Genomic DNA, 19,978 nt, shown 5'->3' with positions numbered 1-19,978 from the left:
GTGGGGTTTATTTTTTTTCATTTTAAAATTTTTTTTTTGTTTTTTAAAATTTTTTTTTTTTTTTTTTTTTTTTTTACCCATTTCATTAAGGTCAAATTTATGACGAGTCTTACCTCTCGCTGTTGGTCTCCACATGGAAAGTCCGCTCTATAACAGTGGTCCACTGCAGACATCGAATTACAAATGTGTTGGGCTTGGGGCGCTCCGTCTTCATCAGCTGGCACTCTACAGAGCACAGACACATCAGACACTCCAGGCAAGACATGAAAACACAACAGCAGCTGGACGGGAAGCCAACCTGCGACGGAGAAGTTGTTGAGCGGCGGCAGGCTGAGGTCACTGGACACCTCCGGCTTGTCTTTGTATCCGATAAAGGATCCATCGCTCTTCAGGATGAAGTAGCGAGGTCGCCATGTTTTGATGTATTCACCTGGACACAAAAACACGAGAGATTGTGTGTCAGCGTTTCACCACTTCTTCTCTTGATATTTCTTTAATAGGAGGATGGTTCGGACTTTAGAGTGAAGTTCCAAGAAAGTGTCAGTCATAGTTCACTCATCTCTAACAGAACAATGTCTTACTGCCATTAACTTTTAAAAAAAGTGAATAAATCTTCAGAAGAGAGCAAGGCTAACAGCTAGTCAGAAGAACTAACTACTTTAGTATCTTAAAAATGTTTCTCCATAGGACACATTGCTTCCTCCAGGAAGTTGCAGCATTGTGATTGCAACTATTACTTCTCCTTCACTCATAATTCGCAAATTTTGCGCAGAGTTCAAGTTTTCACCAGTCAATCGCAACTTTTCCGCAAATCTGACCAATCACCTTAACGCTTTCTGTATTCTCTGACAAATTATGACCAATCCCTGATGTCCCTTAACTTTCTGTCTCACAATGTCTCTTGAAAGCTGAACCAGCAAGATGAAAGTGTGTTTTATGCTTTTTTTTGCAAAAGCGACTTTGAGATGCTCTGCAGGTTTTTTTTATACCGTGTAAACTTATCTTGTTAACGTCAATGGCCAATATTGAATTATTCTTTCGCACTTTGAGAACTCCTCAGGATGTAATTTCATTGGTATTAAGGGCACAAATTATACAAGATAATTGAAAACATTATTTGAGCTCAAAATTTCAACTATGTTAAGATGCTTTCTTTTTTGTGTGCAACGATTTCAACTTTTTGGAAGACCATATTATGGCAAAAATAAAGCTAAAGAAAAAGTGAAATTTTGATTGCGATTCTTTGAAAAAAGTGCAGCAAAATCAGTAACTTTAGACCATGATCACAAAAATACATCTCAACACCCTGGAAGGACGGCTACAGAAGGGAATATTAATTGTTCCAGTCTCTCTAAAAACCGTATTTAGGTTTGTTATCGTTCTCCAAGTCGAAAACATCCATGTGTTCATAGCAAGGTTTCTCTAACAGCTGATGGTTGAATCAGTTTGACTGATCAGTGGATGAATTCATCTAGACATTTCCAACCCAACGAAGAAACATATGGCCTTATTTTACCAGAGGTAAGGTAACTGAAGCCACTACCTTCCCAAAATTTCTCTTGACAAAATGTGGAAGTATCCCTTTAAGTTTTCCCTTTGAACAAAAACTAATGTGGAGTCTTTAAATGGTGGGATCCCTCCTTGTTTCAGCACAATTAACAAATCAAGTCAGCATTTCCCTGGGGACAGGACGGGGTTCGACAAGGCAAGTCTGCATAGCCTACTTCATATTAGTTCCCCATCTTATGACGAGAGGTGTAGAAGAAATTTATTTTTCTGGAGATTGAAACTTTACTCCTGGGATGAGAGCAATAATGACATATTATATAAGCCCCAGTACACTGTGTGCCATTAAGTTTACTGACATAAATATTGCGAACCCATTAAACGATGCCAACAGAAGGAGAATAAAAAAGAAACTGTGAAATATAAGGACAGACAGTGTACTAATACATTGTAAGGAGAACATTGTAAAGAGACAGCATTGCTTTTTTTCTGTCTGACAGCTCAAACATTAAACCTGAAAAACAGCCTTTTAGTAATGACTGCCACAAGCAGGAAAATAACTTCAAAAAAATAGCTTTAGTTTGGCACTGAGCTACCAAACCGTGACAATGTGACATCAGAAAAACACTAATGAAGCGGGCTTATTATTTCTGACATGAACTACACGTCATTTGTTGTTTAGCAATCTACAGTTTGTATGTACGTTGAAAATGGAGCCAACAGTACTCAAAAATATAAAGTTTTCACACATTTGTTGAGTTTTTTTTTTTTTGACACAAAATTAGCTAAATTATTTAAAAAGTCTTTTTTCCCTCCCTTTTTGTTATAATAAAGGCTAATGGAGCTTTTTCATAATTTTACTGTTAAGGAATTAGTAGTCAGGATAACTTCCTGTTTGATTGTTTCTTGGAAACAACAAAATCCACAGGACAAAACAGATCAAGGAATTGTTGAAGCTCATCACTTTAAAAAAATGCAAAAAACTTAAAAAAAAAAAAAAAAAGCTAAATGGCAAAACATACTAAATTTTATGGTGCTTTTAAAGTCATATCGACCAGTCAAAACACTACACTCGTCACATTCACCCAAACCCACTCAGTAATGTGCACACCTCCAGCAAAAAAATTGTTTCTCAATAGCAGAGGGTCCAGACTCTCTGTATGAATGGAAATGAAGAATAAGGAGCTGGTTTTCATCAGGCTACTATTTCATGCCATATGTAACACACATATGAATGCCAATATATTTTGCTACTGTATATTCAAATATTTCATGATAGGCACAAAGAGCCTCTTACCTCTCTTGTGGAGCCATCCTTCTTTAACAACAGTGACTTCATCCATGCTGGGGCAGAAGACTGTTGGGGTAGGTAGGGGGCTGCAGGGAAGCTGATGGAAACTGGTCTTATTAGGTAAGTGCCTCACAGTAGCTTAAGATTATATGATAGAACACCTGGAGGACAAAAAACAAGACTTGTGAAGAATAAGCATCTTATAAAGAGATCAGGAGAACACTCTACACATGTATTTGTAGTCGACATTAGAAAACACCTAACAGAAAAAATAGCCACGGGCCATAGAGACATAAAGAAAAAGAGAAAAAGCAAACAAGACACAGAACCCAAAAGAAGAAATACTACAACCTTTGAGATGAAGGTTAAAACATAAAGTGAAAGCAATGTATGAAGGCAGCATATTTTCTCTCACATGTCTCTGAGAGCTGTCAACATAGCAACCTACTTGGAAAATAAATCACCTTCTTAAGCACTCTGGTGTCCTGAAATACAACTCCACAACACTGAAAACTGCTGAAATCTGCACACCATCATCATAAACCAGTCGGGTTGATCATGCATAGCTGCATATCGTAACCTTGGTCTTCTAACCTTTATGGTATAGCTAAATAAAAACAACAAAAAAAACATGGCTGCTGTTTTTGAATTTCAGTGGTGCCATGTAAACCTTATAAGGTGCTCCAAGTCAATGATCAAACAGAGAGAAAGATACAAAGCTCTTCATTTAAAATGCAACGGTCTTCTTTTTTGATTTTGGTAAATGTTAGTGGACAGCCCCTGATCCAGGGTCAGCCCAGAATCAACAGCTTAAGTTAGATAATAGGTTTACCAGAATTTCAGGGAAATTCAGTGAAAACTACAGAGCTGAGTGTTTGTAGCTCACACAATAACAGAAATTGCTTTACAGAGCTAAAAGCAATTAAGAAAATACATTAGAAAAGATATAGAGTGGTACACAGGAGAACGACACAAATAAATAAAGACAACAACAAAAACCCAATATAATATAAAAAGGTAATATGTTAGGTTTCAAAAAATCTTTAGTTTTAAAAAAAAAAAAAAAACTTCATGCAAACATGAAAATATTGGGGAAAAATTCAAACCAATCATACATGTCAACATTTTGCATGTTGTTTCTTTTTGTCGTAACCAATGTTGAAATAAAATAATAAATAATGATTAAAATGACCTAAAAGCCATATTGAGCAGATACGTTTTTAGTTTTCTTTTTTAAAACATACAGCCGCAAAGGCTGTTTGAACTGCTTTGTTTACCAAGATAAAAACAGATAAGGCTTCTCTCGACTTCAGACCTTTTATAGCTCCCCATAGTTATCTACGCTGTGAGTGCACAGAGTACTACTAGGTAATTGCTTTTTGAGATAATAAATAAGAAAGCCAACCTTTCACTGTAAGCAGGTTTGTCCTCCCAAAGAAAAAAAAAAAAAACACGACAGTTGCTTAAGTTTACGCAATATTGTTTTGCGGCTTTAAAACCACAACTAAGCAGGGAAAGATACTGAACACATATAGACAACAAATAATGCGTAAAACTACTTTTATTACAAAACCCATACATTACTACAATCAGCCCACTGAAACACAGTAACGTAAACACAGCCACAGCGTTGGAGGGTGGTAGCTAGCTAACATAGTCACCAACCTTTCAGCTTTTAATGTGTGTTTTATTGATGGATATGACTAATATAACTTTAAAGATATTTCAAACAACATTAAAACATACGGGCAATGACCAGAACACTGACCAAGGGCGCATTAAGATCAAACAAGGCATCTAGCCAAAACATATTTCTAAGCTAACAGCTAGTTAGCATGTTAGCCACCTGCGCTAGTTCTCATTAATATCTACCCTTACCTCGACTTCGGAGGCAAAAAATATCCGCAACCGTGGCTTTCCGAAGAACGACTGAGCTAAGCTGCACGATGCGCCGACAAGTTACGGTTGGGAGCTTGTGTGTACTGAACTCTGTCAATGATCACACAGCTTTAGCGCACTGCTCACCGAGCTTGTTTTCTTCTCTCGCAGCGGCGGAGACGGGCAGGAGCGGCGGCGTGCTCGGTTAGAAGCTGCGGCACTCTTTTACCTAAGCAAGCAGAGTGGTGTATAAAGTCCACTCAAGTACGTTATTGATGGCCGAACCGAGTTTATAACTTAAGACAAACAAGCCGCTTCTCTCTACGGGTTTAATGCGGTTAGTCGCTTGCTTAGCATAGAAGCCCTCCGTCTGAGTGTCACTACAACAGCCCTGCAGACGCACACAATGGGAAGTGACGTCCAGCAAGCAGAGGGTCCACTGTACCTGAACGGTCGGTGTGAAAGTACACCACGTACTGCAGTATGACCTTAACCTCAAGCCTTCTATGCAAAGCTGGAGCAGACTTCCTGACACATTGGCTGGAAAAAAATTTTTATATAAAGAAAACTTAATCTAATATTTAACATGAGCTGCCATTTCTCTTCCTTTCGATGTATTGTGAAAGTCTTTGTGAAATAAATACAGATGCAGTGTATTTTTTTTTTTATTAAAAATTGCTTACAAAGTGCAGATAACATCAAATGAAAACAAGCTATTTCGCTCAGAGAGCTTTATTTTGCTGTCTTTGTTGCTTCCTTTGCAGGTAGCGAGCTCGAGCCTCGCTGACTGTGGCCTCATTGTTGCGTTTCTCCAGTTTCTTCATGACATCTTCAGCAGAAGCCTCTGTGGAAGGACACTTAATTATTCATAATTACTTTTTCAGACAAAAACATGTTACATGTTACAAGATTTCAAGTGGACAATTACACAATCCCATTCCTCAGAGTACAGATGTTTTGGCCACACCTGATCAAAGAACACCATGGGGACTGAGAAAGGGGCCAAGCAGAGACTGTGCTTAACGAGGAAACTAAAGCAAATACCACTCTTTATCTGTATCCTACAATAGAGCCCTGCAGAGGATAGTGAGGGGAGCTGAACAAGTCATTGCAGTGTCTCTGAGCTGCTGCCATTCAGCAAATGGTATACCAATATCAAACACAGAACAAAAGCTGCTACACCACTTTCAGACTCAAACTATTCAAATCTGATCATTGCTGTTAAGACATTCACTTAATATATTGCCATTATTTTAAAATGTTTTGATCTGTTCCAAATTTTCTTGTCAACAGGTTTTTTTATTTTTATTTTTTGTACAAATCTGTAATAGAGCCAAGAGGAAAGGCCACCTTGTTTACGGTTTGTTACACTGAATGACATAATATTGGGAATAAAATGCTTGCATTCTGAGTTGATGGTAGCCACACAAACACAATGCTCCAGGAGATGTTTATATTGGCAAGTGAAATTTCATAAAAAGTCTAAACAATTTGGACTTTTTTTTCTCTAATCCTGTTTTTAGTAAATTTATGAATAGATTTAATCACAGATTAGAAAAAAAAATAGATAAAACAGAAAACACAACTGCGTAAACATCTAAATTAATACTTTGGACACCTTGTTGTCTTTTCGCCGCTTCTCTGCTCTCCCATTTCACCATCTCGTCTTCTGTAACCTCTTGTCTTGCCACACTGCTCAGCTCATACACGTCCACTTCATGAAGTTTGGGTAGTAAATCCTTAACCCACTCATAGCGAATAGGACACACTGTCCTGATGTACATCTTGGAGGTCACCAGCACGTCATGGAAGATGACCCAGTTCAGCTCGATGTCCTGCTCAAACAACTTAAACAACAACAAATAGCGCTCAGGCAGGTATGTTAACAATAACGTGGATTTTTGTTGCTGTCTTAAAGTGAAATATAGAAAAAGAATGCTTACTGATGATGACGGATGGATGTGAACCATAGATCCATGGCCGTCCATTGTGCAAAACACTTTTCCAAAAGACCTGCTCAAGAAAAAAATATGGTTGATTCACAACTAAAGCAAATCTAAACAATATGGTAGATTTGAGATTAACAAGCAAGTAGTGAATCCCACCGTCTCGCTAATATTAGTGATACCTTCTGGCAACATTGGTGAAGTATCCGGTGCAAAGGCACTGTCTGAAGAGTTCACTTTTATTCCCGTCAAAAGTTTCAAAAGGAAAATCTCTCCTCTGGAAAATACATTTTAAGTTACGTTTCTCAAAAGCATAAAATAGCCAGATTATAATACAATGTGAATATAAAGATATATATTTACATAGTATATGTAAAAATGCTGACAATTCTGATAAAAGTCTGTAGTTGTATGCACAATAACAATGATAAAAAGCAGAATAAAATTATAAACTCTAATGGATGATCAATAATAGAGGACAAAATAATAATCTGGATTGATATGCAATAATACAACACTTACTTTCTTGTTTTTCCTACTATTATTTTTTATTTGCAAGAGTCAACAAAATATTTTGATTCTCATCCCACATAAAGACGTAGGATGTGGATGCTGTACCTGCTGGAGGCGGAGGAGGATCTCTCTCAGCTGAGTCTCCACACTAAAAGCTGACTTCAGCGCCCTCCAATGGATCCAGTTCTCCTTGCACCAGCCTGATGGCCTGTCGCTGCAGAAAGGGGAAGAAAGGGCAAATGTGAATACAAAACATGGACAGACATTTTAGCTGCAGAGCATGTTGCTATATCCTTTCCTTACCTGGATTTGCAGGAGTTAAACACACTAAGAAGAGTGGCAAAATCGTTCATGCTGCCGGTTTTAGCAGCCAGTTCTCTGTGTTTCTTCGCTGCCTCTTTTTGCTTGTCAGGTTGACCTACAGGGGGAAAAAAAAGAGCAATAACAGGCACATCTCATGTCTTTATTGAACACCTGTTATTATACTCCTGCACATCATTTTCCAAAGGCCAAAACAGTGGCATTACTAGCTATTCCCTTAGGCCATTTCTGATTATCTCATGTTCGCCAAGATATTTTTAATTTTTCACTGGAAGTTTTTATATTATAAGAAGCTTCATGCACCGACCTGGCCTGATGAAGATGTTCTCCACAGACAGCATGGCCGCCACAGGGAGCAGCAGGTCCTGGCAGCCCAGTGAGGCGGATTTAAGCAGAGCCCTGGTGAGACCCGGGTGCAGCGGGAACTCCACCATGAGCTCCCCGAGCTTCGTCACCCTGCCTCTCCTACATCAGAAAGACAACGCCTCATAAAACATCCGTGAGATCTGCAGACCAGAGGATCGATGTGTTCCAACACTCACCTGTCTATTGCATCAAACTGGTAGAGCTGTTTCAGTGCTTCAAGAATAAACCTTTCCTCTGGACAGTCCAGATAAGGAAACCTGGAATAAATCAACATTTCTCACTGAATAATTGATCAACCTTATGCGGCCGAGAATCAAAGACACAAAACAAACCGTGTACCTGATGACATCATGAACACCGAGACATTTCAGCGTGAGGATCACAGCGGTCAGGCTCGTCCTCTGAATTTCAGGAATCGTGTATTCCGGCATGCACTTCTCCCAGAATTCCTTGGTATAGATCCGAAAGCACTTCCCAGCTGAGGTTCTCCCAGCTCGGCCCGCTCTCTGTTGAGCCTCGCTCCTGTTCAGAGAAAATCCACACAATACCCAGTTCAATCTCTTTCTTCGTTGACGAGATCTGTCTCCAGGCGATGTTTGCCATCAGGATTTACTTTGAAATCGGCACAACCTCCAACACGTCCATCCCCACCCTGGAGTTGTGATTGAGCTGCTTCACGAAGCCGCTGTCTACGATGTACCTGAATGAAATAAAGAAAGGAGGAACGGAAACCTGTCAGAGAGGAGATAAACTTCAAGGAACCCTATTCCAACCATATTTTCTACTGGCTAGCATAAAACACTTTCCTAAAAACAAAACAAAACAAAAAAAAAACAGTTCTGTGCCACTTTTACATTTTTGATCATTTGTAATAAAGGTCAGTGATAAAGTGAATAACTTAAAAAACAAAACCCAGCTTCCAGAGCTTCTGCTGTTAACTCACCAGTATTGTACATTAAGTATACACTAATTTGCAGCCGACTGAAAATATATATAAAAAAACAAAATCCTAATGTTCCTAGCAAACCTGACCTACTTCCAAGCGGCAGAGAAAGCAACTAAAGTTGGGGTAAAGAATTTAGTGACAAACTTTACCAACAGACTAATGGGTTTTGACTTGTGACTGTACCTGTAAAGAAAACCATTTCATAATGTGGGGCTTGTTTTTCTATTCTATCTTAAGAGATGTACCCCAATTAAAAGTTGTCTTTTTTCTAAAATTCTCTATAATTCTTCAGTATGAGATCATGAGGCAAATGTAAGCAGTTAAAATGAAAACTGTGTTTCTGAGTTGCTTAATTCAGTCAGATGTCTCATTACTCTGCGACTTGCGCTAAAAAGACATTGCAACAGGTAGGAATGCAGGGGTTTTGCAAATATATTGTAAGATTTTAGAAAAAAATTTTCAACTTGTGGAACATATTTGTTTGGTAAGCCTCCAGGAGGACAAGCTCGACTTACTTAATACCATTGATGGTGAGGGATGTTGCTGCAATGTTTGTGGCTACCACACACTTTCTGATTCCTGGAGGAGGAGCCTGAAAGATCTGCCTCTGCTGATCTGCAACAACAACAAAAACGGCATCGGCAGATTACAGTGCAGCCTTTATCAGCACAGATGACATATCGGTGGGAAAGCGACTTGAGGGGACGTACCAGTGGGCATGGATCCGTAAAGAGGTAAAATGAGAAGACCCTCTACGGTCCGGTCCTGCACGTCGTAGCGGTAGTCTATATTTTCAGCTTTTTCGAACAACAAGTCACAGGCACGCTCGATCTCTGACTGGCCTGTAAAACATAGAGGACAAAGTTAGCGGAAATCAAATTCACACATTTTGTCACATTAAAATCAAATACCTCAGCGCATTTCATTGGAATTTTTATTAGGAAATAATTTCCACAGAATTGTGAGGTAAAAGGAAAATACCAAGGAGAACGAATAAAAATCTAAAAAGAGATGTCTGAGTGAACTTTTGCAGAATCACATTTCCATAGGGGAACCACTGCCCTGCAGCGTACGTAGGTAACACTAAACTAACCTTCACCTTAATTTCTTTCCATGACCCTTTATGTTTTTCCATAAGTGCACAACTAATAGTTTCTGTCAAAAGATTCTCCCACCTCAGCTTTCCCCAAACCAAATTAATGATCTTCTAGCACAACCTGTCCACATTTTGAGGGTTGTGGTAGTACCATAATACAATGTGAGAAAAAAACCTTTTCAAGAGACTTGCTATAATGACAATTATCACTACTCACCAGTCAAAAACACCAGAATATCGCCAGCCTTTTCACTGGTGTGCACGTCCAGGGCCACCTTCACCACCTGCAAAGCAAAACAATGCAAAATTCCACAAAAAAAAAAAAAAAAAAAAAAATCACATGGAACTACACATGAGCGAGACACAATACCTCTTTGACATAAAAGGTGCTTTCAACATCTTTTGGACCTACAGCCGTGCCAAACATGGATGACACAGGGAAAACCCTCCCAGGAATTTCAAAGACCGGACAGTTGTTGAAGAAAGAAGAAAGTTTGTTGGTTTCCAACGTGGCGGACATCACCACCACTTTAAGGGGAAAGGATCGTCCCTTGGTGGCCTCGCGGGGGTTAGAGAAAACCTTCTTTAATAAACCCAAAAGAATGTCCTGTAATGAGAAAAAGCAGCGGCTCAGTGCAACGGAGGGAGAAAGAGATTAAGCACACCTGCAGCTACCGCAGCAGTCCTGCACAGTATCGTAAGCGTACCGTGTTCAGACTGCGTTCATGGACTTCATCCAGTATTACAACGCTGTACTGGGAAAGCGCCGGATCTGCCAGGACTTCTCGGAGCAAACATCCATCTGTCATGTACTTCAACACAGTGTCCTGCCACACACAGTTGGTTTAGTCATACCGTACATAAATTATTCAGTTTATTTTTCCACATAGGACAATAGTGATCACTCACTTGTGATGTGCAGTCATCAAATCGCACTTGGTATCCAACCTCTCTGCCCAGAGTGCAGTTCATCTCCTGAGCGACCCTCTGAGCTACGGTGATGGCAGCCACACGACGAGGCTGGGTGACGCCAATCTTACCATCCTTATAAAAACCTACTCACACAGAGAAATTAAAAGTAAAAAGTATAATATAAAAATAAAAGAAAAATGTTGATAAAACTAACCAAAAACATAGCTATTAAAATAAGCACAGTTCATAAACATGGGAGCTGTTCTATTGCATAAATTTATAGAAAAAAATATATATTAAAAAAGTATTTTTGAGTCGTTATTCCATGCACAAAGTTCCTCATTAAGATAAGGGAAGAAAATAAATTATAAACAAATAATTGACTTGTATTTGTTTACTTTGGAAGTTTTATTAATCCCCAAAAGTGCAAACACTTGTCATATATGATTGTTTTCTTCTTGAAAGCACTGGTTCCAACTACTAAACCCCAGAAAAGTTCTCCTTATTTTAGATTTGGTGACTGTGAAAATCACAAGAGTAAAATGAACTCACATTCATATCATTAGTTGGAATTCATTTAAGCTTTGCTAAAAGGTACATTATCCTGATGACAGTGGCCTGTTTTAAGGGTTCATTCAGAAATGGTATTCTGTTCCCCATAAATGGTTATCTGAGCTGGACCCCGACTGCAACACTGGGGACTCGAGCAGTGAAGCCTCACAGAAGGAGTTTCGCCAACACTGTAAAATAGAGTTTATTTGTTCCAGCGGCATCTTACCTGCCTGATGCAGGTACTGAGGGAGCTGTGTGGTTTTCCCGCTTCCAGTCTCTCCGGTCACTATGAGGAAAGTGCTGTTTCTGACCGCCTGAATCAGCTTGTTTTTGTGCTGATATATTGGCAGCTGCTTCGGCTCGCAGTCTTTGGGTGTCCATCTCGTCTGTTTGGACATAACCGGGAACTTTAACTACCGAATAACAAACTAATACACACGGATAGACCTCAAACTCCTCGAGCAAAATAAAAGTTTCTAACTAAGCTCCGAGGGGGAATAAAACTTCCCAACATTTTAAATCATGCGTTGAAAAGACGACATGATGATACCTCGAACACTTCCGTACACCGACCTATTCTAATCTGCCATTGGTTCTTCTCTGATCACATGACACGGAAGTACCTACCAAAATAAAATACAAAAGCTAAAATGCCCAAATTTAATTCATACGCCAGACAAAAATACCCTCCCCCTAAGATAGTTTTATTAGAATGTTCTGCTATACAGACATACAAAAACAAACACGCGCGCACACACACACACACACACAACATGAAAAGTAAAACAAAATAGATTTAAAAAAATGATCATGCAGTGAATTTCAAAAGTTCAAAACAGTGACTAAATAATTTCTGAGACTATAGAAACAAACGGGACAGAAACTAATTGTTCCCCTTCTGAATGTTTACAGCAGATACAGAAGAGTTCTTCTCTCCTGAAAGCTGTTCTCTCCTGTTACCGGCAGACCCAACTCCATTATCATAGGGGTAGTGCTGGTGGAATAAAATGATCTGTAAGAGGAATCTGTACGGAAGGAAAAAGAATAATCAAAACTTATTGTAAATTAATTTATCTTCATCACTCTCAGTGATTATTTTAAGCGTTCTGCTGATTAGATTATCCATGTGAGGCCTGCACCAAAACCAACAGAGGATTCCCAAAAGCAGTAAAACTGTAGCACAAGTAAGGTCAAGAAATTATTCTATTTTTTTTATCTAAGGAAACTGAATCATAGAACTGTGCAAAACAAATTTGTAATCCTTTATATTCAAGAGGTTTTATGTAAATCACTTTAGACAGACTATAAAGATGTTTTATTTTCTTTGTAAAATACTTTGCTGTTAAATGAGTTGAACTGTCTCTATTTTGATTCCACTTCAACATCATACAGTCACCTAAACTGTAGCGACAGAACTTTGGGATCCATTTTGCAAAAACCTGTTAAATTACTCTCTCTTGAATGAGGTGATCATCCAAAGCCTTGACCTTTGGTAAACCTCATTTCAGTCCCAAGTATTCCCATACTGTTAAGTGCTGATGGGTAATGCAATTTGCTTTGCTGAACTGCAATGCCACGTTGAATCATTTGAATCAGTGAAAAGCTGCACCGCACAGTTAGACTAAAAAACAAGAAAAGAAAAATTAATTAAAAGCATATATAGAAAAGCAAAACCGAAGTATCTTATTTCTACTTACTGGAACAGAGTGTCACGAAATATGACTCCAGTCTTAAAGTTTTGTTTGCTCTTGATGACTGAGTAGGTGATTTTCTCATTTGCTACCTACGAGACAAATTCACTCAAATTAACTTCCAAATTTTCATTTAGGGGCTGGAAGTAAATTTCTTAATACTTACCATAGACTGGGTGCCACAATCTGTAAATGGGAAGCTGGAAGTTACAGTCAGTGGACCTTTTATGGTGTAGACATTTATGGTTATGATCTGAAGAAATCCAGACTGAATCCAGGTTAAGAGGTGGAACTGTTGCATTCCTTAGAATGGTGCAGAAAACATTTTGGTGCAGAAAACCTTCCTTGATATGTTTGGAAAGTGATCTGTACTCTGCTCTACAGAAAGAATGCTGGCAGTCATTTGTAAGCGGTGTCTTCAAAGCATATAAACACTTCGGGCTTTTTACATTTTGTCAATTTACAAAAACAAAACTCAGTGTACTTTGATTAGTATAGTGTAGACTTGTGAAGCTAACAGACATGTTTACATTTTTCCTTTTACAAATAATACTCTGAAAAGCGTGATGTGCATTTATTTTCAATCAATTTCCAATTACCGATGTGTATTTTTAACTGATCTATAGATCTAGAAATATTTTTGTCATCAAAATTGTTCAAGAAAGGGTAAACAAAGAAAATCTTGCAAACACCATTTACTGCACTTTGCACCTTCCATGTTCCTGTTGCAGATTAGATGACTGGGTCATCTTCGGTGGGCCTTTGTCTGCAGGTGCCATGACAACCACTTTGAAACTCATCACAGATTTCTGTTAGATGTATATTAATAAAAAAAATTAAAAATAAAATTATTTCCTGAAGGAAAAATGAATGTAAATCAATGCAAATAGTTTTGTTTCAAGTTCACTTGTCTTTTCACAAAACACCCAATGGAAGCTACTGTAAAGACGATGAAGGACTTTGTTTCTCCTAGGAAATGGTGACAACGTCTCGCTACAGCAACAGCCTGGTGATATCCGCCTTGTTCATCTGTGTGACACAAACAAGTGCATAAAAAAAAAACACAAGCGCTTCAAGGCTAAGTGTCACTGTATATGCAATCAAAGTGTCTGACTTACCTAGCACATAAATGCTGAAGGGAAGATGGAAAAAAAATCCTCCTTTGATATGTACACAGACATGAAGTTGTCATGACAAATCAGTGTATTGTTGGTGGCAGTAATGTGAAATGTTGGAGTTTCAGATAAAGCAGTGACTGAGACCAACACAACCAAAATAAAGTCTGTGATGTTGGTCTTCATTGGGTGTTTTTTTGTCTTCCTTTGTTGATGTTGCTGAGGATTTGCATGACAGGTGGAGCAGGTGATTCTCATTAACTTTATGTAATTGGTCCCAGGAGACAAAAGTCACTACACATACCAGAGGGAGTTCTGCTGAGAAATCTAAGTCAGAGCTCTTTAGGAAGCCAGAGACTTTTATCTCTGCCACAGCAAGCTGACTGCAGATACAAGTCTGCATTTTCTTCTCATTGTCTGAAAGCTACAGAAGTATTGAACTGTATCTTTACATCAAATTATACATTAAAACAATTTGTTTTGTGTTAAAGTGCACCAGTTTTAATAGGCTTGATTGGAATACAGTATGTAAATCTATATTCAGTTTACCTGTAAGCCTAGAGAAAAGCAAACAATCATAAAATAGTTTTTATGAAAAGAGTAACGACTGCTCAGATTTAACAGTCACACTTGTTGAAAAGGGTACACTGTTCATTTGACGCTCCTTGAGCCCCCAGGGGGAGCAGGAGAGCAAGAGCAGATTTATTGATAATACAGCTCTGGAAAAAAATAAGAAACCACTGTACTGAACCCCATTGAAAACCTCATGGTTATTCCACCAAATATTGATTTCCGAACTCTTTCAGAGTTAAAACATTAGTATTGTTTCTAAATGAATATGAACTTGTTTTCTTTGCATTATTTGCGGTCTGAATGCACTGCATCTTTTTCATTATTTTGACCATTTTCTACAAATAAAGGGTACATTTTTGCTTGGAATTTCACAGACATGTTGTCAGTAGTTCATAGAATAAAAGAACAATGTTCATTTTACTCAATCATATATCTATAAAAAGTAAAATCGGAGAACTGATCATTTTGCAGTGGTCTCAACATGCTGTTACCTTACACAGGTGGAAAGCCCTGTGCTTTTCTTTTGCACTTAGTTAATGATCATATTATTTGTAAATATATTCCATAGCTCATTCACTGAAATGTTTGCTATTTTAAATTAGATTATGATGATATACCACAGACCGCATAGAACATGTATGACAGGCACAGTCTGTGCTGGACTCGTTTACACGGTGAACAAAAAGTCTTTTGTATAGCAAAGTGCAAAGCCATGATCTGGTAATGAAATTGTGTTCTACGTGTTTTGGGTTGCCTAGCCACGATTATCAGAGGTCCGCTGCTTCAGATTCCTCTCTTACCTCTTTAAAAACAGCCAGGAGCAAGAGGACACTGCACCTTGTGGTGTAGCTTCAAATAGTACAAAGCTACGGTTGAACTACTTCACTTACAGGTCTTTCAGGAAGAACTGTATATCTGACACAGGAGCCGACAAGCTTCAAATATTTAAACACGAGGACAGTCTTTGTTGTGACTTACTGTAAAGACTCATTTACATTCTCACCAAAATATTCATGTTAGACAGGTTGTGATTTTTCATTCTTACCCTTTCACATAACCCTGTTCCAATTAGATGGACAAAAAATAAACCTCGATTTTTTTCAACCACTGTCTAAACTCCATTAATCTGAAAGCCAGGTGTTATTTTACATCTCCATTCTTTCACGAGATAAAGGATAGTTTAGAGAAAGTTTTTATTTACGATTTATGTATTTGTTTTATTATGAAAAAGCTTTAAAGATAGAAGATACAGAAAAATACATTGCAGATAGACTTACAAACAACATCATTAGTAAATAACCATCAGTGTAAACAAAAAAAACAAAAAGCAGACTGCTGAATCGTCTACAGTCGGTTCAGTTGGTCTGTGCTCCTGTTGTAAATGGGGTTTTTGTATTCACACGCTGAGGAGGGGTGGAAAAAGTGGGAGAGCAGATCAGTGCATGCAATCATTTCATCGCTAACATGATCCACAGACGAAGTCAGAACTCACAGTCTTTGGGTTTCCTCCTGCCCCTCCCTGCTGTACAACCAGACAAATACAAAAAAACAAACAAACAGATGAGCTAACATGTTCCGCATTGTGTTTTCACACCAATACGGAATTGTAATTATATAGATGATCAAATAAGATGTTGTTAGAAACCCTGGGTACCTCTGTTATTCTCTGCTTGTGCTGCCATGGCTTGCTGCTTACGGATCTCTCCCTGGTTTGCTGTGAAGGAAAACAGATAAGTAACTCACCTGACAGAAGCAAAAGGAGAAAATATGATTACACATTTTAGCATTACCATAAAAATGGCGATTTATACTGGCTTGTCGTAACCTGCTGAAGAGCTCTGAAGAGAGAGGAGACATTTACTCCATCGCAGATTAATTTAGAGGTCATTAATGCTATAAAAAGTGACAATAATAAAATACCTAAATGAAATCTCTGCTTTGTCCTCTGACTTTCCTCTCTTTGAAACCTGATCTCTTCCAGATTTGGATAAATTCCAATCCCACTCTGACCAGGCTGATTCCCAACCTGGTGCTGCGCAGCTCCTGGTTGGTCACTTGGATTTCTGGATGGGTTTAAGTACTGGTCATCATTTTCTGTTGTTTATGATAAACAAAAGGAAAACATTGTCACCTAGTTGTTCAGGTTGTAGGTGCAGAGGCTTTCTCAGATATATGGCTAAATATATAAAACAGAAACTGAATAAAGAAAGAAGGAAATACGTGTGAACTCACCATAAACAAGATTATTGTCAAGATTATTGACTCCTGGTAAGGGAAGCACACAGATGTAGTGAGGCTTGTACTTTCTCAGTATTTTCACAACATAATTACACTGCCATTTCTATTTAGATGCTGTTCAAATGACTAGACAGATAATGTAATGTCACTATGTGTTTGTGTTCAGTGTTACCTGCTGGAAGTCCGTTTACGCTGCCTTCCTGTGGTGGAGCACTGGGACCTGCAGTAACACATTATATCACAGAGGAATTTATATTATTAGAAGATAAACATAATATTTTAAAATGTCAGAAACTGGGAAAATAGGGAAAATATACCCATTCTGTCCCTCTCCTTTCATTCCAATTAAAAAAAATAAATAACATTTATTTTTTCTATTTACATTCTCAACTATTTGGGTGTTATAAATCTGGTAAGATCATCATCCACTGTAATTATAAGGAAGCTTAAGATAATCAATAAGGTCCTTATTGCCTATCTGTGGCTCCAATTTCCAGCTTTATTTAGACTGATAAAATAATATTTTTATCTAAGAGAAAGAAGACAGCAACATTTTACAGTCTTTTTTCAAATTAGCCATACTATGAATGAGCAGCTTTGGATATATCTATCGATGCTTGAAATGTGTACACAAATATCATGACTCCCACAACTGATAACTGAAAAATGTACAAGATAAGATACATCGCAGAGCTTCTGCAATTTGTCACCCCAAACAAATTACAACATTCTTATGCTATGAACATTACTTTTTGCCTGATGTGAAAAATATGTTCTCAATTGATTCCATTTTATTGAAGAAATTCAAAGTTTTTCTATTACATCCTTTAGTAGGTGTTATGAACTTTGCGGCTCCGATTAGAAAACTGTTTACCATTTTGCCTTCTCTAGCTTGCAGAAGAAAATTATCCTGTGCAACAAACTCGTGAAATGGGAGGCCAAATTGACAAGTGTAAAGTACGTCTAGCTCACCAAATAATAATTATTACTATTTAGTTTTTTTTTTTAAATGAAATAATTATTTTTTTCTTTTGTAAAAATAGACTGTGAATGACCGTAGTACCTTGTCTTTGATGTATAAACAGAAAGTTAATGTGTTATTTTACATTAACTGTGTTCTATTTCTTATGGTGTGGAAAACATTTCAGCTTTAATTTTTTGTCCAGTTCAGCATGAAATTCGGACAACCCTATGTCAGCAGACTTCCTTGATGGATGAAAATACTTGTGATTTATGTGAATTGTACCTCCTTAATATTTATTTGCTTTACTAATTGGTTTAATATTTCTTGCTATTGCAGTCATATATTAATTCAAAACAAAAAGTCCATGAAATTAATATTGAAGAAAATCTGAATGATTTTGATTTTTAACTTCATGTGTTTTAAAACTTCAAAACACTAAGCAGAACCTTCAAGTTTCTTTTGGGATTAAACTTTTGTGATCTTACCACATACATACCTGCAGTTCCACTGACTGTAACGATCACATCATCAGGCCTACTTTTGTTGGAAAGGCCTGAAAAAGAAAAAAAAAGTAATGTAAAGAGATGCGCTAAATATCCAATATTTCTTTCCTATTCTAAAAAATGAATTTACAGTAACGTTAGTTATTTGGGTTGTCAAAATAATTTATTCAATAACTATATGTACTTCAACCAGGGGCGCAACTACATATTATTCAGGTGGATGCAAAAACATAAATCGGCGCCACCCCCCACCCTCCTTCGAGACGACGAGACATGAAAGGTAAAACTCGCTACATTTACCTCGCTATGTGCGCGAGGTGAAGGAGCGTAAGGGCGCGCTGAAGTGTATGAGAATACATCATCAACGCGCTGCCCCCTCCATACGGGGTTTGGACTACTACAACTCTTGTGCAGCGTCCCTATGCGTTGCATGCGCTGCATGCCCACTTTTTGCGCCACTGACTTCAACATTAATACAAACTGACCCATTCACATTTGCCCAAATAGTCACACTTCTTTCAGCTGTAACCACTAAAATTCTCTCAAGCTGCAGCAAGTCTTACACTTTGGAAACAAACATTGTCATGTTGTTAATATTTTTTCTTTCTACAAGAACAAACCTTGTGCCTTCAGAAATGTTACTGAAAATGGTATAGAGAAAATTTCTTGTACCACAATCAAGTTTGAAGTTTTATTATTGTGATAAACTGTCACATTCATAGAGTAACAAGGAGGGGAATACTCACAAATGCATTTCAAATAGCAGAAGTAGCCGAAAAGGCTGAGGAGGATCAAGGCAGCTGCACCAGCACAGATGAAGATCAGAAGATACAGGTAACCTGCACAACAAGACGTGGTTTTATGAAGATGGGTTCACAGGAAACAATAGCTCATTCAGTTGGCCTCTGTTTTGTATTTAGCCTTTGAGGTCTGCAACCATAGAAAGGAAGATAATGTGAGCCTCTGCACAGGCTGTATTGACAAAACTAAGAAACTGGAGGGCTATATTTTTCTTACAAGCAACTCCACTCGAAAACAATCAGTCCCCTGCAGTACAACTCCAGATCTAAGGTTTCCGGCAAAATGATGATAATAGAATAGCTTTTCTCTAAGACTTGATTAGAAAAGGCTTTGACTAGGCCAGATTTGGGTTTTAGAAAATGAACACGTCCGTGCGTGGAAAGATGGACCATTTTTCCTTCTCTTATGTGAGACGGCCGATATAATGGCAATCATGTGAAAGGAGATGAACAAAAAAGAGCCAAGTATTGCAGGGACTTCAAAGAATTGCTCATGTCAATAGACAGAAAGATAAATACATTAATAAACATAAGCCCAAAATACTTTTCCCCTGCTCAATTAAGCAATTTTAAAAGGAAATTTAGAAATGAAAAGGCCAGAATATTTTTGATTCTTAAACCTCCAGTTCTTAGATATTGGTTTGATGTTGTCATGACAGTTGTGAAACCTATTAAAAATCTATTAAATTAAAATTGTGTAAATGTGTTTATATCAAATAAAAGTCAAGGCTGAAATGAAATAGCATACCTTTTTCACCTTTTTCTTT

At 37.9% G+C, this 19,978-nt stretch overlaps 3 protein-coding genes across 6 annotated transcripts in view; all 3 read right to left on the bottom strand.

The window, feature by feature from the left end:
- Positions 1-5,096, bottom strand: part of akt2 (v-akt murine thymoma viral oncogene homolog 2) — a 14,399-nt gene extending 9,303 nt beyond the window's left edge. Inside the window, exons 1-4 of one of the 2 annotated variants that reach the window (XM_015060198.1) lie at positions 4,676-5,096; positions 2,804-2,958; positions 299-430; positions 114-225 (exon numbers count right to left, since the gene is read on the bottom strand). In XM_015060198.1, coding sequence (XP_014915684.1) covers positions 114-225; positions 299-430; positions 2,804-2,849 — 290 coding nt within the window. In that variant the 5' untranslated portion in view covers positions 2,850-2,958; positions 4,676-5,096. The remainder of the gene's footprint in view (positions 1-113; positions 226-298; positions 431-2,803; positions 2,959-4,675) is intronic. The other variant, XM_015060199.1, reaches the window with a different exon arrangement.
- Positions 5,097-5,319: 223 nt separating this feature from the next.
- Positions 5,320-14,369, bottom strand: dhx40 (DEAH (Asp-Glu-Ala-His) box polypeptide 40). 2 transcript variants are annotated; one of them, XM_015060197.1, is made up of 17 exons: positions 14,137-14,369; positions 10,773-10,918; positions 10,571-10,690; positions 10,234-10,470; positions 10,081-10,147; positions 9,478-9,609; positions 9,283-9,382; positions 8,435-8,521; positions 8,161-8,343; positions 7,998-8,078; positions 7,763-7,920; positions 7,438-7,552; positions 7,240-7,348; positions 6,804-6,898; positions 6,619-6,688; positions 6,294-6,522; positions 5,320-5,519 (listed from the first exon to the last, which is right to left on the bottom strand). In XM_015060197.1, the coding sequence occupies exons 2-17, from the start codon at positions 10,833-10,835 to the stop codon at positions 5,398-5,400; spliced, it is 1,968 nt and encodes a 655-aa protein (XP_014915683.1). In that variant the 5' UTR covers positions 10,836-10,918; positions 14,137-14,369; the 3' UTR covers positions 5,320-5,397. The 2 variants fall into 2 exon arrangements, with proteins under 2 accessions (XP_014915683.1, XP_014915682.1); XM_015060196.1 differs by lacking the exon at positions 14,137-14,369 and adding an exon at positions 11,554-11,926.
- Positions 14,370-15,815: 1,446 nt separating this feature from the next.
- Positions 15,816-19,978, bottom strand: part of LOC106964586 (uncharacterized) — a 17,751-nt gene continuing 13,588 nt past the window's right edge. The window contains exons 4-12 of one of the 2 annotated variants that reach the window (XM_015060192.1): positions 19,158-19,250; positions 18,405-18,461; positions 17,117-17,164; positions 16,939-16,971; positions 16,627-16,800; positions 16,497-16,544; positions 16,361-16,420; positions 16,199-16,228; positions 15,816-16,109 (exon numbers count right to left, since the gene is read on the bottom strand). In XM_015060192.1, coding sequence (XP_014915678.1) covers positions 16,051-16,109; positions 16,199-16,228; positions 16,361-16,420; positions 16,497-16,544; positions 16,627-16,800; positions 16,939-16,971; positions 17,117-17,164; positions 18,405-18,461; positions 19,158-19,250 — 602 coding nt within the window. In that variant the 3' untranslated portion in view covers positions 15,816-16,050. The remainder of the gene's footprint in view (positions 16,110-16,198; positions 16,229-16,360; positions 16,421-16,496; positions 16,545-16,626; positions 16,801-16,938; positions 16,972-17,116; positions 17,165-18,404; positions 18,462-19,157; positions 19,251-19,978) is intronic. The other variant, XM_015060193.1, reaches the window with a different exon arrangement.

Source organism: Poecilia latipinna, unplaced genomic scaffold (assembly GCF_001443285.1).
Source record: "Poecilia latipinna isolate Pla-1442-1.1 unplaced genomic scaffold, P_latipinna-1.0 Scaffold1693, whole genome shotgun sequence".
Taxonomy (NCBI): Eukaryota; Metazoa; Chordata; class Actinopteri; order Cyprinodontiformes; family Poeciliidae; genus Poecilia; species Poecilia latipinna.
The sequence above is the reverse complement of the archived record's forward strand: the minus strand, read 5'-3'. Positions and strand labels throughout refer to the sequence as shown.

Bases quoted from the DNA above. Each gene is read 5' to 3' on its own strand.
- dhx40 (XM_015060196.1), bottom strand. From the start codon at position 11,725: ATGTCCAAACAGACGAGATGGACACCCAAAGACTGCGAGCCGAAGCAG. The intron at 10,919-11,553 runs GTAAGATGCCGC...CTGTGTGAGTAG, and splicing joins TCAGTACCTGCATCAGGCAG to GTTTTTATAAGGATGGTAAG. The intron at 10,471-10,570 runs GTACGCTTACGA...TTCTCATTACAG, and splicing joins ATGAACGCAGTCTGAACACG to GACATTCTTTTGGGTTTATT.